The sequence below is a fragment of the Rana temporaria genome, chromosome 5, assembly GCF_905171775.1.
Source record: "Rana temporaria chromosome 5, aRanTem1.1, whole genome shotgun sequence".
NCBI lineage: Eukaryota > Metazoa > Chordata > Amphibia > Anura > Ranidae > Rana > Rana temporaria.
In genome coordinates, this window is record NC_053493.1 from 31,336,140 (window position 1) to 31,352,322 (window position 16,183).

At 43.3% G+C, this 16,183-nt stretch overlaps 1 protein-coding gene across 2 annotated transcripts in view; it reads left to right on the top strand.

The window, feature by feature from the left end:
- The window catches only part of LOC120939903 (papilin-like), a 56,550-nt gene that overhangs the window by 20,966 nt on the left and 19,401 nt on the right, over positions 1-16,183 (top strand). For both annotated transcript variants that reach the window (XM_040352331.1, XM_040352332.1), the window contains exons 7-15: positions 2,241-2,408; positions 3,999-4,166; positions 7,702-7,875; positions 8,479-8,646; positions 8,792-8,959; positions 10,409-10,576; positions 10,734-10,901; positions 11,979-12,146; positions 12,272-12,439. In XM_040352331.1, the coding sequence (XP_040208265.1) occupies positions 2,241-2,408; positions 3,999-4,166; positions 7,702-7,875; positions 8,479-8,646; positions 8,792-8,959; positions 10,409-10,576; positions 10,734-10,901; positions 11,979-12,146; positions 12,272-12,439 (1,518 nt within the window). The remainder of the gene's footprint in view (positions 1-2,240; positions 2,409-3,998; positions 4,167-7,701; positions 7,876-8,478; positions 8,647-8,791; positions 8,960-10,408; positions 10,577-10,733; positions 10,902-11,978; positions 12,147-12,271; positions 12,440-16,183) is intronic.

The window sequence follows — 16,183 nt, forward strand, 5'->3', positions numbered from 1 at the left end:
GACAAGTGAGACCTTGCTGGACTGAAGAGCTGTAGCAGGCTTGATGAGCAGGATGCAGGGTCAGATGAGCCGGGTCCATAATGGTCGGACAGATCAGGCATAGACGGCAGACAACAGGATAGTCGGGTCACAAGCCAAATCAGCAACGGGAGTTAGATCAGGCAAGAACAGAAGGCAGAATCCAGAGACAAGCCATGGTCAGGGCAGGTAGCAGTCAAACTCCGTTTTGTTTGTTTGTTTTTAAGATTTAATAACATGGGGTGCAAAGTGAGTGGGTTGTTATCAAATAAAAACAAGCTGCTATATTTTAAAAACCATAACAGCACAAATAAAAATATTAGCAGCACAAACATAGCACTAAAACATTTGAGTTTTTATTTGTGCAGATTGTACGGGGGGGGGGCAAAGTGAGTGGGGTTTGAAAAGAACAAAAAAACTGTTATAACTTAAAAACCATAACAGCACAACTAAACATTTTAGCAGCACAGACCAGCACAAACGTAGCACTAACCAACGAGACCAGTTTTGTGTCCTTTCGGGGTGGTAGGGGGGCTGAGTGACCTTTGGTGACCTTTAATAAATCATTAATAACACAAAAACAATAAAAGATAGAACATAAATTTTAGCAGCACAAAACAGCACAAACGTAGCACTAACCAACGAGACCAGTTTTGTGTCATTTGGGTGTTGTGGGTGGTTGAGTGACCTTTGGTGACCTTAACGATAAAAGATAGAAAGAAGATTTAAACAGCACAAAACAGCACAACCGCAGCACTAAAGAAACACACTTGAGTTGTTATTTGTGCTGATTGTAGGGGGGGACAAAGTGAGTGGGGTTTGAAAAAACAAAAAAACTGTTATAACTTAAAAACCATAACAGCACAAATAAAATTGTTAGCAGCACAAACCAGCACACATGTAGCACTAACCAACAAGACCAGTTTTGCGTCATTTGGGCATTGTAGGGGGGCTGTGTGACCTTTGGTGACCTTTAATAAATCATTAATAACACAAAACGATAAAAGATAGAACATGAATATTAGCAGCACAAAACAGCACAAACGTAGCACTAACCAACGAGACCAGTTTTGTGTCATTTGGGCATTGTAGGGGGGCTGTTTGACCTTTGGTGACCTTTAATAAATTATTAATAACGCAAAAACGATAAAAGATAGAAAGGAAATTTAAACAGCACAAAACAGCACAAACATAGCACTAAAGAAACACACTTGAGTTTTTATTTGTGCTGATTGTAAGGTGGGCAAAGTGAGTGGGGTTTGAAAAAAATAAATAAACTGTTATAACTTTAAAACCATAACAGCACAAATAAAAAAAATTGCAGCACAAAACAGCACAAACGTAGCACTAACCAACGAGACCAGTTTCGTGTCATTTGGGCATTGTAGGGGGGCTGTGTGACCTTTGGTGACCTTTAATAAATCATTAATAACGCAAAAACGATAAAAGATAGAACGGAAATAATAGCAGCACAAAACAGCACAAACGTAGCACTAACCAACGAGACCAGTTTCGTGTCCTTTTGGCGTTGTAGGGGGGCTGTGTGACCTTTGGTGACCTTTAATAAGTCATTAATAACGCAAAAACGATAAAAGATAGAACGGAAATAATAGCGGCACAAAACAGCACAAACGTAGCACTAACCAACGAGACCAGTTTTGTGCCATTTGGCTGTTGTAGGGGGGCTGTGTGATGTCATAGTCTGGAAAAAACAATTGCTAATATCTTCAAAATAAAAGCAGCACAAACGTAAATTTTTGCGGCACAAAACAGCACAAACGTAGCACTAAAGAAACACACTTGAGTTTTTATTTGTGCTGATTGTAGGGGGGCCAGCTTCGCTGAGCTGTCTTACAGATGTCGGATCTTCTGACTATCTTTGGAAAAATCCTTCTGAGGATCGTTTCCAAAGATAGCCACAGGGATACGCAGGCTGAACAGCAGTTCTGCCTGCGTATCTCTTTTGAGAATTTGGCCCAAAGTTATAAAAATTAAGTTTGGGTACATTTGTGTTGCATGACCGAGCAATTTAAAGTGTGACAGTGGTGAAAGCTGAAAATTGGCCTGGGCAAGAAGGGGGTTAAATTGCCTGCTGTTTTTAGTGGTTAATTATTGGTGTTTCCATCCCTGATGGTACTTTTCAGTATGATTCCAACAGTTATATTGATATATTGATCACCAATTATCTTTTCCATTGTTATTTAGGTGTATTTCTTTTTCAGGTGGAGCTTGTGATTCGGCTTCAGAAACTGGTCCATGTAGGCAGCACATGGAGCGCTATTACTATAATAAACATTTGGGCGCTTGCCAGACTTTCGTCTATGGCGGTTGTGGAGGAAACCAAAACAATTTTGTTTCTCAGGAAGCTTGCGAGAGCCACTGTAAACCAGGTATTTTTTCTTTATCGTATGTTGCTCAATTCATTAGTAATTCATTAGTAGTATATCCAGGCTAGATGACATTTATCTTTAAAGTTACAACAGTCTTGATTATATCACATATTATCTTTTTGCATTGATATTCGAAATTTAGACATTTTAATTATATTTTCCTAGCTGTAGACAGTGACTTGCATCAAAAAGTTGGTCCAATGTAGTGGCCACATGCCACGCTATTATTATAATAAGGAGACATGGACTTGCAAGACCTTCATGTGTGGTGGTTGTAAAGGAAATACAAACAATGTTCCTACTAAAGCCGGCCATAGATGGGTTGAAATTTCGATTCATCTATGGGCAGGCTGGTTATACTGACCTTGATCTATGAACTTATTAACTCATGGTTGACTGACTTCAGTACAAATGGCTAAAGCTGCCAGCAATGATCATTGTTTTCTAATGCCGCGTACACACCCTTGGAATTTCCGACAACAAATGTTCGATGGGAGCTTGTTGGAAATTCCAACCGTGTGTAGGCTCCATCGGGCATTTGCTGTCGGAATTTTTGACAACAAAAATTTAAGAGCTGGTTCTCAATTTTTCCGACAACAAAACTTGTGTACACAATTCCGACGCACACAATTCCACGACAACACAACATTTGTGTGACCGTTTGTATGCAAGACAAGTTTGAGCCAACATCCGTCGGAAAAAAATCCACGGTTTTGTTGTCGGAATGACCGATCGTCTGTACGCGGCATAACAGTTCGGAAATCTCCCACTATTAAAATACAATAGCACAGAGGATGGCATTTGCCCTTCAATATTAAAGGGGTTGTAAACAAAATAATAATAAAAAAAAAATTACAAACATGTTATACTTACCTCCACTATGCAGCTCGTGGTTGAAGGAAAATAAGTTGCATAATCTAGGGCCAGCCTAAAGAAGCCTGCAAGAACACGTGCCATAGATATTTGTTCTGTGCTTCATTATATGTTGCTTAATATTTATTTATTAGTGGTGTATCCATCCAGTGGTGGCCCATTAATTAAGGGCGCATGGGCACCCCCCCACCTATCCATCTGGCCCTCTAATCTACATGCAGGGCACTGGATGTATGGATTCTTTTTGAAGTACATGATTAGAGCCAAAAAAGGATGGGCTTGGGACACAGAACACTGTGCTCCGAGCCCACCCAGTTGTGAGAGTTGTGTGAGAATAGCGAATGAATATTCACTATTCTCACACCGATCCTTCTCCCGGGCCAATCAGGAAACGGGTCCTTAGACCCGTCACCCGATTGGCTAAAAGGACAGGTGATCTTTTTGGGCACCTAGAAGGAGGAGGCCACCGTAATGCAGAGGAGGAGACACCCGCCACCCATTGCCTATAGGAGCGCTTCCTGTCCAGGAACCTAGATGGAGTAAGTGTGGGGTTGGATGACAGACCGCGAGACAGCCGCCACTGTATCCATCCCTGATGACACTTTTTAGTACAACTCCAAAAGTCTTATTTGTCACCTTTTTTTATTAATATTTATCTCTTACCAGCATTTATTATCTTCTCTATTGCTATCTGATATTCGGGAGTTTTTTTTCCAGGTAGAGCCTGTGACTTGTCTCCAGAAGTCGGTCCATGTATGGGGAACATCCCACGATTTTACTATGATAAATATACGGGCACGTGCCAGACTTTCTACTACGGCGGTTGTCAAGGAAACCCAAACAATTTCCATACTCGGGAAGCCTGTGAGAGCAAGTGTAAACCAGGTATTTTTCTGTTCATCATTGTATGTTGTTTAGAGTTGAGCGGACACCTGGATGTTTGGGTTCGGCCGAACTTCGGAAAAAAGTCCGGGTTCGGGACCCGAACTTGACCCGAACCCGAACCACATAAAAATAAACTTAGAACTGTCCCTGCGCAAAGTGTCATTTCTGAAAGGAAAAAAAGTCATTTAAAACCGGCTTTGCGGCTATAATGAATTGTCGGCTTCTGCAATTTAGAGAGGATTCATTCATAAAAAATAAAGAAAATTGCGTGGGGGTACCCCCAAATTCAATTACCAGGCCCTTCAGGTCTAGAATGGATATTAAGGGGAACCCCACCATCAATTGGGGAAGCCCAGGAAGGGGGAAGACTGGGCTTACCCAGTGATGTAGCAGAGGGTGCGTCAGAGGGGGCGGGTCATGTGACGGGTGGCCTCGCCTCCCCTATATAAGAAATGTCACAGCTTCAGCCGCGTCATTCGCTGGGCTGTGTCCAGCGGTGAGAGGAGGTCGGCGATGCTGCGCTCTGGATGGATGGATCTTCTCATCGCTGGAGATCACCCGCACCCGTCACTGGATCAGGACAACGTTGGAGCAGGAAGCCGGGAACGAGTGGGTTATCACCGCTGGAGTTTTTTTATTTTATTTTTATTAATAAAGGACTTTTTTCTACGGTGTCTGTGTGTTTTTTTTTACAAGAATTTACACTTCCTTCGTGAAATGGTAGGGGTACAGTGTACCCCATTACCAATTCACATAGGGGGGGCCAGGATCTGGGGGTCCCCTTTGTTAAAGGGGTCTTCCAGATTCTGATAAGCCCCCCACAACCACCGGGCAAGGGTTGTGGGAATGAGGCCCTTGTCCCCATCAACATGGGGACATCCTCCCCATGTTGAGGGCATGTGGCCTGGTACGGTTCAGGAGAGGGGGGGCCACACTCTGTCCCCCCCTCTTTTCTGCGGACGGTCAGGTTAACGTGCTCGGATAAGGGTCTGGTGTGGATTTTGGGGGGAACTCCACAACATTTTTTTTTTAAATTTGGGGTGGAGTTCCCCTTAAAATCCACACCAGACCTGAACGGTCTGGAATGGATATTTGGGGGGAACCCCGCGTCATTTTTCTTTTAAATTGACGGCGGCCTGGTAATTGAACTTGGGGGAACCCCCACGCTATTTTTTAAATTTTTTATGAATGAATCCTCTCTGAATTGCCGAAGCCGACAATTCATTATAGCCACAAAGCCGACAATTCATTATAGCCGCAAAGCCGACAATTCATTATAGCCGCAAGACAGGTTTTAAATGACTTTTTTTCCTTTCAGAAATGACACTTTGTGCAGTGCCATTACATAGCCGAACTCCGAACCCGAACCCCAACTTTCAGCAAATTATTCGGGTTCGGGTCCAAAAAAAACCCAAATTTGGTACAAACTTTACAGTTCGGGTTTGCTCAACCCTAATGTTGTTCAATATTGATTCATTGTAATAAAAAAAATTCTTCTGCGCTGGCCAAATAAATTAGGAGGAAATCTACAATAGGGTAGAGAAAGTGGTGTATACAAATGTGTGAAATTGCTGCTCAAATCTAAAAGTGTACAAATCACTAAATAAGAAATAATATAATAATATGATGAGCGCAGTATCAAAACCACCTACTGCGCATAAGTGATACTGCTATGAAAAGCAGCATATGTACCTAATGGCGTGTATTACACAATAATAAAGTGCTAATGCAAAAAAATTGTGCCAAACAAACAGCTCCAACGACAATTGTGGTTGTGATGGGCGTTTCTGGTGTGTCATGTGGGAGGGCAGCCGCCGTGTGAATGGGCAGTACATTATGGTGATTTAGCTAGGAATCCCACCATCAAAATGGCCGCCGTAGATATGTGAGACATTAAAGGAGTTGTAAAGGAAACATTTTTTTTGCTGAAATGACTGTTTACAGGGTATAGAGACATAATAGTTAACTGATTCCTTTTAAAAATGATTAAAAATAGATAAAAATCAATCATATAATGTACCTACAGTTTAAGTTTCGTTTTTGCATGTTTCCTGCTTCTCTGCTGCACAGAGACAATACAAGGCAGTGATGGTTTGGAAAACGAAACTGATTGATGTTGAGGGGTTTTAGACACACAGTAATCACACCTCCTTGATTAGTGACCACAGAGAGAAAGCTGACTTTTTTCATCAGGAAACAGACAACCAGGAAGTGTTCAGAACAGAGAAGGATTACAGCAAAAACTAACAATGAGGACATGAAACCAGCACTGCAGTAAGGTAAAGAAAGCCATTTAGCTAAAAAAAAAAATTCTTTAGTGACCCTTTAAGGCCCCGTACACACGAACAAACATGTATGCTGAAACTGGTCCGCGGACCAGTTTCAGCGTACATGTTCGGTCGTGTGTAGGCACGAGCGGGCAGAATTCCAGCAAACATTTGCCCGCCGGGCCTTTTCCCAGCGGGCAAATATTCCTGGACTTGTTTTAAAACCGTCCGCTGGAATCCTGCCTGCTCGGACATGTATGGTCGTCAGTACAGACCTACCGTACATGTCCGAGCGCACGCTGTCCCTCGCATGCGTCGAATGACTTCGACGCATGCGTGGAAGCATTTAAAAGGCAGGTCCGCCCACGTCGCCGCGTCATCATCGCCCCGCGTATTGTTTACGCGCGGACTTCTGTACGATGGTTAGTACAGCCATCGTACAGAAGTCCCCGGGCAGACATGTACGGTGAAAACGGTCTGGCAGACCGGTTTCATCGTACATGTTTGCCCGTGTGTACCCGGCCTTACTGTTCTATTTAGAAATCCCACCAGCAAAATGGCCGCCGCCCACAGATGAGACATATTCTCTTCATAATGGCCGCCGACGCACTTTTGCTTTTAGTATTTTTTAAAGAAAAGGCATACATCCAATTGGAATCCTCTGATGAAGTCACGTGACATGACGACACGCGTTAGGAAGTACCCACGTGACCGGAAGTGACATAGGAGTCCTTTCGTCCGTCTATGCCGTTTTATCCTCGTTTGGCTTTTATTTATGCAGTGTAAGCATTTATAGTTTATCATTAAAACACCCATAGGCCTGCCTTAATTTACCTGCACTGGCAGTTCCATTTACAAAAATCCTATTCTAGCACCTACCTACAGTAGAGGGTGCTACACTGCATGGCGCTTGATTGAATGAAGGCTCAGATAAGTAAAAGGAGGTGAGGGGAGGGTGCTGACACCTAAATATTGTTTACCTTAATGCAAGGAATGCAATAAGGTAAACATTTTTTAGACTTTACAACCACTTTAAGAAAATGTCATAATCTGTGGCTAGCCTAAGGAAGCCTGTGAGAACAAATGCCAAATAGGTATTTGTTCTGCGCATCATTGTATGTTGCTCAGTATCAATTCATTAGTGGCGTATCCATCCCTGATGACCTTTTTTTCTGTAAGGTTTCAACAGTTATGTTCATCACACATATTCAATTTTTTTCCATTGCTATTTCATAATTAGGAGTGCTTTTTTTTGTTTTGTTTTTTAGGTGTACCCTGCAACTTGCCTTCAGAGAAGGGTCCATGTTTGGCAGACATAGAGCGCTATCACTATAATAAGGAGACGGGCACTTGCAAGACCTTCACCTATGGTGGTTGTCAAGGAAATGCAAACAATTTTCCTACTAAGGATGACTGCGAGAACATGTGCCAAAACCGAATAGGTATTTGTTCTGTGTGTTTCTGTATGTTGCTCAATACTGATTTTTAGACTTTACAACCACTTTAAGAAAATTCCATAATCTTTGGCTAGCCTAAGGAAGCCTGTGAGAACAAGTGCCAATAGGTATTTGTTCTGTGCATCATTGTATGTTGTTCAGTATCAATTTGCAGTGGTATAATGAGTAGCACTCTCGTCTAGCAGTAAACAGGGTTGCACTTGCTGGTTCTAATTCTGACCACGGCACTACCTGCCTGGAGTTTGCATGTTCTCCCTGTGCCTGCGTGGGTTTCCTCCAGGTACTCCAGTTACCTCCACCACTTCAAAGATATGCTGGTAGGTTAATTGGCTTCTGCCTAAATTAGCCCTAGTATATAAATGTGAGTTAGGGACCTTAGATTTTAAGCTACTTGAGGGTAGGGAGTGATGTGAATGTACATTGTATATGTAAAGCCCTGCGTAAATTGACGGTGCTATATAAGTACCTCAATAATAATAATTAGTGGCGTATCCATCTGATGACCTTTTGGTTTTAACAGTCATGTTAATCACCCGTTTTCTCATTTTCCATTGCGGTTTCATATTCAGTAGTATTTTTTTTTTCCAGGTGGAATCTGTAACTTGCTTTCAGAAAAAGGTCCATGTTTGGCATACATGGAGAAATATTACTATAATACGGAGACGGGCACTTGCCAGACCTTCACCTATGGTGGCTGCCAAGGAAATGCAAACAACTTTGCTACTGAGGAAGACTGTAAAAATTCATGCCAATTAGGTATTTATTCTGTACGTTACTCAGTATGGATTTATTAGTAGTGTATCCAGCCCTGATGACAATTCAGTAAGGTTCCAACAGCCATATGTACCACCAATTATCTTTTGCATTGCTACTTGATATTTAGGAGTATTTTTTTTTTCAGGTGGAGCCTGTGACTTGCATCCAGAAGGCGGTCCATGTAAGGCGAAAATCCCACGCTATTATTATGATATACAGTCGGGCACTTGCAAGCCTTTCAGCTATGGCGGTTGTGGAGGAAACAAAAACAATTATGTTACTCAGCAATCCTGCGAGAGCCACTGCAATTCAGGTATTTTTTCTGTTCTTTATTGTGCGTTGCTAAAAATTGATTCATAAGTTATTCATTAGTAGTATATCCAGGTTAGGTGACATTCATCGGTAAAGTTACAGCAGTCTTGATGATATCAAATTTTTTTTTCCATTGCTATTTGACATTTAGGCTGGATTTCTCTGCATCCAATTCGCAGGTCAAGAGACCGGCTTTCTATGGTACCGGTTCACACTTCTCCATAGTGGCTCCAGTGCAAATTGTACAGGTGTCCTATGTGTCTTCTGGTCCGTTTCAGGTCCGAATTCAGCCAAAAATTGGGACTGAAATCAGATCTGAAACGGTGAACAGGGATGCACTGGACCCCTGCTGTGAGCCGTCTGATGTGAGCTTTTGGTCGGAAATTCCGACCGTGTGTATGCTCCATCAGGCTTTTGTTGTCGGAATTTCCGCCAACAAAAGATTGAGAGCAGGTTCTCTATTTTTCCAACGGAATAAGTTTCTATCGGAAAATCCGCTCGTCTGTTCCGACGCGCAAAAAAAAAAAACACGCATGTTTAGAATCAAGCAGAAGAGCCGAACTGCCTATTGAACTTCATTGATGTCGGCTCGTCGTACGTGTTGTACGTCACCGCGTTCTTGACGGTCAGAATTTCCGACAAACATTTGTGTGACCGTGTGTGTGCAACACAAGTTTGAGCCAACATTCCGTCAGAAAAAAATCCACGGTTTTCTTGTTGGAATTTCCGATCGTGCGTACGCGGCATTAGGAATTTAAAAAATAAAATAAAAATTCCAGCTGTGACTTGACTAAAAAAGCTGGTCCATGTAGGGGCCACACCCCACTCTATTACTATGATAAGGAGACTTGCAAGACCCTCTTCTGTAAAGGAAATGAAAACGATTTTCTTACTAAAGCTGGCCATAGATGGATTAAAATGTAGCCAGTTCAGCAGGAACCAGTGGAGTTTTCGATCCATCTATGGGCAGTCTGCCAAGTTTTGATTTTTTCGTAAGATCATGGCCGGCAGCTATAGCTTCCAGCAGTTATCATTGGATTCTGATGGCAGGGAAACCTCCTCCTATCAGAATACAATGGCGCAGTGGGAGGAATTCCCCCATCAGGAATTCCTCCATCAGTCTGCTTCATCGGCTAACCGATGAGAAGGGTCCTTCGGACCGTTCTCATCGGATGGATTGATCGTGTGTACAGGGGCTTAGTGTTCAACCCATGGTTGAAGGAAAGAAAATTCCTTGATCTGTGTCTAGCTTAGGGAAGAATGCAAGAACATGTGTCAAATAGGTATGTGTTCTGTGCCTCATTGTATGTTGGACTGTATTGATTCATTAGTGGTGTATTCATCCCTGATAACCATTTTTTCTGTAAAATTTCAACAGTCCTGTTTATCACCCATGATCTCGTTTTCCATTGCTATTTAATATTCAGGATTGTTTTTGTTTTTTCTTTAGGTAGAACCTGTTACTTGCCTCCAGTAAAGGGTCCATGCAGGGCACACATAGAGCGCTATTACTATAATAAGGAGACGCACACTTGTCAGACTTTCAGCTATGGTGGTTGTCAAGGAAATGCAAACAATTTTCCTACCAAGAAAGACTGTGAAAATGCATGCCAATTAGGTATTTGTTCTGTGTGTGTTTCTGTATGTTGCTTAATATTGATTAATTAGTAGTGTATCCATCCCTGATAACACTTCAGTAAGGTTCCAACAGTCATATTTATCACTAATTATGTTTTCCATTGCTATTTGATATTTAGGATTTTTTTTTTTCTCAGGTGGAGCCTGTGACTTGCCTCCAGAAGTCGGCCCATGTAGGGCCAAGATCCCGCACTATTTCTATGATAGATACACGGGCACCTGCCAGATATTCTTCTATGGTGGTTGTGCAGGAAATAAAAACAATTATGAAACTCAGGAAGCCTGCCAGGGCAACTGCAAATCAGGTATTTTTCTGTCCACAAGACAGATGTCTTTCTGTGCTTTTATTACCCAGCCGGGCAAAAACGATAAACAGTAGAAAGTTGAAGGGATAGCAAAATAGGAAACAGCAAATTCAGGTGTAACTGGGTCCTGCTTCCTACGACAACTTTACTTCGCCACTCTAGCCAGAGTGGGTATAGTGCATCTGGACAGGCCTCTCTCACCAGCCTGGCAGCCAGAGTGTCACTCGGATGAATAGGATTAAGTCTCTGCCACAGACCCTCCTGAAGATTGGAGACAATTTCGGTCCAAAATCCTTCTTTACTGGATTCAGCACCCAATTCTCCTTCACTTAGCTTTGGTTAAATCAGCAACTGATAGGCGACCTGCATCCAGCCTCTCAGAAACAAAATTGTCCTCTGATGAATGGACATGCCTCTCCTGAAACACCAGCCTAATGCTCGGTATCTCCCGGACAGGTTCCTCATCAGGCGGCTTCCTCCAATTGGACGGACAGCCAGGACCATCTGGAGAATTAGGGATCCAGTTGACTCACTGGATCCATCAGACAGATGAATACGCTCCAGACCAACGTGGTCCCGGAACCAGGAACACACACGCACACACCCCGACCAGGAGGGCCACACACGGGGGTGGTAGGACGACTGCCCAGCTCAACGGCGGGATCACAGCGACCCAAACTAATGGTGTCTGCCCCTTAAATACCCCTCCCCAGCATGCACAGCGAGGCGACCAACCCTCCTGATAGGCTGCTGAGAGGAGATATTCAGCTACACTTGACCCCACTGCTGCCACCTGCCGTCCGGGGGTGACGGGAGTCCCCAGACAAAAGGATAGCACACAGTACAGCCAAGCTGGAGCAGAGACCCCAAACCTAACCAAACAGGTTCAGAGCCAACTACCTCTCTGAACTTCCCCTAAATTTACAATAGCACCGGCTCTGAAAATAGCCAGGCGCTACAGTGGTGTATTCATCCCTGGTGACCTTTTTTTCTGTAAGGTTTCAACAGTCGTGTTTATCCCCCGTTATCTCATTTCCATTGCTATTTCATATTCATTTGAGTTTTTTTTTTTTTTAGGTGGAACCTGTAACTTGCCTTCAGAAAAGGGTCCATGTTTCGCACAAATAAAACGCTATTACTATAATAATGAGACGGGCACTTGCCAGACTTTCACCTTTGGTGGTTGTCAAGGAAATGCAAACAATTTTCCTAGTAGGAAAGTCTGTGAAAATGAATGCCAATCAGGTATTTGTTCTGTATATTATTGTATGTTGCTCAATATAGATTGATAAGTGGCGTATCCATACCTAGTGGTAATTTGGTAAGGTTCCAACAGTTATATTTATCACCAATTATGGTATTTTTTTCAGGTGGATCCTGTGACTTGCCTTCAGAAGTTGGTCCATGTAGGGCACACGTTCTGCGCTATTACTATGATATGCAGTCAGGCATTTGCAAGACTTTCGATTACGGCGGTTGTGGAGGAAACACAAACAATTATGCTAATCTTGAAGCCTGCGAGAGACACTGTAAACCAGGTATTTTTTCTGAGCTTCAATAAGTAGCGCTAACCCCCCCCCCCCCCCCCCCCCTCCAGGAGCTGCTGGTGAATTGGTTTCCCCTACTGTACACAGCCAGGCAAACAGAATTTTCACAGCACTCTGGTGTCAAGAAACCATCCTCGCAGCTTTTTTTTTTTTACAGTTTTATTAGTAATAGGGGTATTGAACTTATGTGGGGATAGGGGTATTATGGAATGCCCACTTGACTTTGGCAGAACTTTCCAGTGACATCTTCTTCTGTACAGACTATTTACATACTCCTCAACTCTTCCAGCACAACACTTGCTTGAAGCACTACAACCTCCAGGACCAGCTGGCACACTTTTAGGTGATCTGACAATAGGGTTCAGTCAGATTGGTAGCAAATGCCCTTTACAGGCAGGGACTGTGGGCCCCTTGGTTGTGTAGCAAAGTCTTAGTGCCCAGCTGTCATCCTGTGGCTACTGATCCCAGCACCACTGGCACTGCCAGTCCACCTGTCTGTATCTTCCCCTTTCCCTAGCCCTCTTGGCTAAGCTTTCACAGTCCTCCCAGAATGACCCTGCATCCATACCAGACTGCTCTCACCCAGTCCTCTCAAGCTGCCTCTCAGTCCTCCCTGACTGTAACACTCATCAGCTCACCTGGCTGTCTTCTCCTTGTAAATCTCTCTGACATGTTCTCTGGCTCCTGCTATCCTCACGTCGGCTCCCATGTCACTGGACAGGATTCCTCCTTGGGATATCTGAGTATCCCCCCTGCACCTGAGCTTCAAAACTGGAGATCACCCCCCCCCCCAGACTAGATGGTTACACTCAAGGGTCCACCGACAGCCTCCTAGCACTCCTTTTCCAACTTTCACCCAAACTCTCCTGTTCAGCTGGGCTGACCCCAAGTATTTGAGGGGGCCTGCTCCCTGCCAACCTATATGTTGGGGATTGGTCAGGGCCCCCATGAATACTCCAGGCAGCTCTTCCTAACCTCTCTTTTATTCTTCTGGAGGTTTCCAGCAAGTTCCAAAAGTAGGGGAAGTGACCCAAGATGCTGCCTGTCATACCAGCCCTCCCTGGTTCACTCACCCGACCCAGATTAAACAAAGGTGTGACTAAACATTACCAGCCAGGCATAAACATTTTACCTACTCTAACAGGAAAAAAACGAACACTACCTATTCTTGCACACTAAAGAGTGCTACAAATATGTATGTTGCTCAATATTGATTCATTAGTTATTCATTAGTAGTATACGCAGGCTAGATGACATTTTTCTACAAGGTTACAATATTCTTGATGATATCACATATATGTTTTTCAATTTCTATTCAATATTTAGGCATTTCAATTTCTTTTTAAGTCTGTGACTGTCCATGTACAGGCCACATGCCATGATATTGCCATGATAAGGAGACAGGAATTTGCAAGATCTTCATCTATGGTGGTTCTGAAAGCAGGCTATAGATGAATGGATATTCAGCTGGTTCAGCAGGAACTGGATGAATTTCGATCCATTTATGGTTAGGCTGACTGTAGTGAAGTTGATGTATTGATCAACTTCACTTCAACCAGTCTGTTGTTTTTTTCCCCATATAATCACTCTCAGTAGCTAAAGCTGCTAACAGTGATCATTGTATTTTGACGGTGGGGAAATAGTTCAGTGGGAGGAATACCCCCATCAACACAGTCAGAATAAAGCAATTACAGAATGAGCCTAAGGAAGCCTGCAAAAACATTTGCCAAACAGGTATTTTTTCTGTGCTTTATATATCCCAAAATACCAACCAAGCCGCACTCTTCAGTCATCCCCAGACCTCCTGCTCGCTAGCTCCATTTTCACCTCATCCCATGCTCGTCTCCAGGATTTCTCCAGAGCTTCCCCCATCCTTTGGAACTCCTTAACCCAATCTGTCCGACTGTCCCTTAATCTATTCATCTTTAAAAGATCCCTAAACAAAAAACGTCTCTTTAAAGAAGCCTATCCTGCTTCTAATACACTGTTTTACTTCCTCCATCAGCTCATTCCCCACAGCTATTACCTTGTATCAAATTGACCCTCCCTTTTAGATTGTAAGCTCTAATGAGCAGGGCCCTCTGATTCCTCTTGTGCCAAATTGTAATGTAACTGTAATGTCTGCCTTCATTTTGTTAAGCGCTGCGCAAACTTTTGGCGGTATATAAATCCTATATAATAATAATTGTATATTGCACAATATTGATTTATTAGTGATGTATCCATTCTTGATGACACTTTTTGGTACGATTCCAACAGTCATAGTTATTCAAATTAAAAAAGATAGAGGGCTAGAAACACAGCTAATGTGATATGGAAATAGTTCCAAGGTCCAGGTGTGCCAGTAGGCAAATTTCATTCACCGCTTAGACCAGACTAGGGTTTAGGGGTTCTGGTCTGTATCAGTGTGAACAGCCAGCTGTAGAGAGCAGAAGTGACTCTGTGAATATGGGTGAGAGAGAGAGAGAGAGAGAGAGAGAGAGAGAGAGAGAGAAGCAATGCCACTCTGATTGCAGTATGTCAGTTAAAACTCAATGTTTAATAAAAGTGAGATCAACTCACATTTTGGTGAGATATAATGTGCATGGCATAAGTAGCTTGGGCTTCTGTAGTCCAGCTAGGCAGCGGTGGTGGCTAGCAGTTCCCGGTGGCTCCAGGGTTCCCAAGGCTCTGAGGCTGAAGGCGGTCACACAACAAGCACGTCAGCGGTGATGGACGGGAGGCATGGTCGAGCATGCATGCTTCTTCATTAGACTTACTCAGTATTAAGTTATTAATACTTATTAAGGATGCACCAATACCATATTTTTAACACTGAGTATGAGTACTGATGCTTTTTTTTTAAAGTACTCGCTGATACCAGTTACCAATACCTATTGCCTTGGAAGACTGGATAGTAATAATAATACTAAAGTATGAAACAAGTCAACCAGGAAGCCACCGGACCATAAAGGATGACAGACTCGCTAGCGGCTAGGAGAACACAGGGGAAGACACCTGGCAAATCTGGTGAAAGAGAAAGGAGGAGGTGGGGAAGACACCTGGCATAGCTGGCGAAAGAGCAAGTCGGAGGTGGGGAAGAAACCTGACATAGCTGGTGAAAGAGAAAAGAGGAGGTTGGGAAGACACCTGGCATAGCTGGCGAAAGAGAATGGAGGAGGTGGGGATGACACTTGGCATAGCTGGCGAAAGAGAATGGAGGAGGTGGGGAAGACACCTGGTATACCTGGCGAAAGAGAAAGGAGGAGGTGGGGAAGACACCTGGTATAGCTGGTGAAAGAGAAAGGAGGAGAAGGGAAGACACCTGGCATAGCTGGCGAAAGAGAAAGGAGGAGGTGGGGGAGGCACCGGGCAAAGCTGGCAGGAGGAGGAGGCAAAGGGCAGAAGTGACAGCAGGCTGAAGGGGAGAAGGAGGCGGGGACACCTGAAATGTCATTGGTTGGTGAGAACAACCGATAATTGCCGGCATTCTTTGTTTACTGATACTCGTTCAAATGCTTAGTATTGGCGTAACTCTAATGCCGCGTACACACCATAACTTTATGTGATAAAAAAAAACAACATTTTTAAAAACGTCAATTTAAATGACCGTGTGTGGGGGGAAAACGTAGTTTTATGTCTTGTGAAAAACGACATAAAAAATTAAAGCATGCTTCAATTTTATGTGTCGTTTTTCAAAACGTCGTTTTTTGTTTCACAGAAATTGACCGTGTGTACCAAAAAAGACGTTTAAAA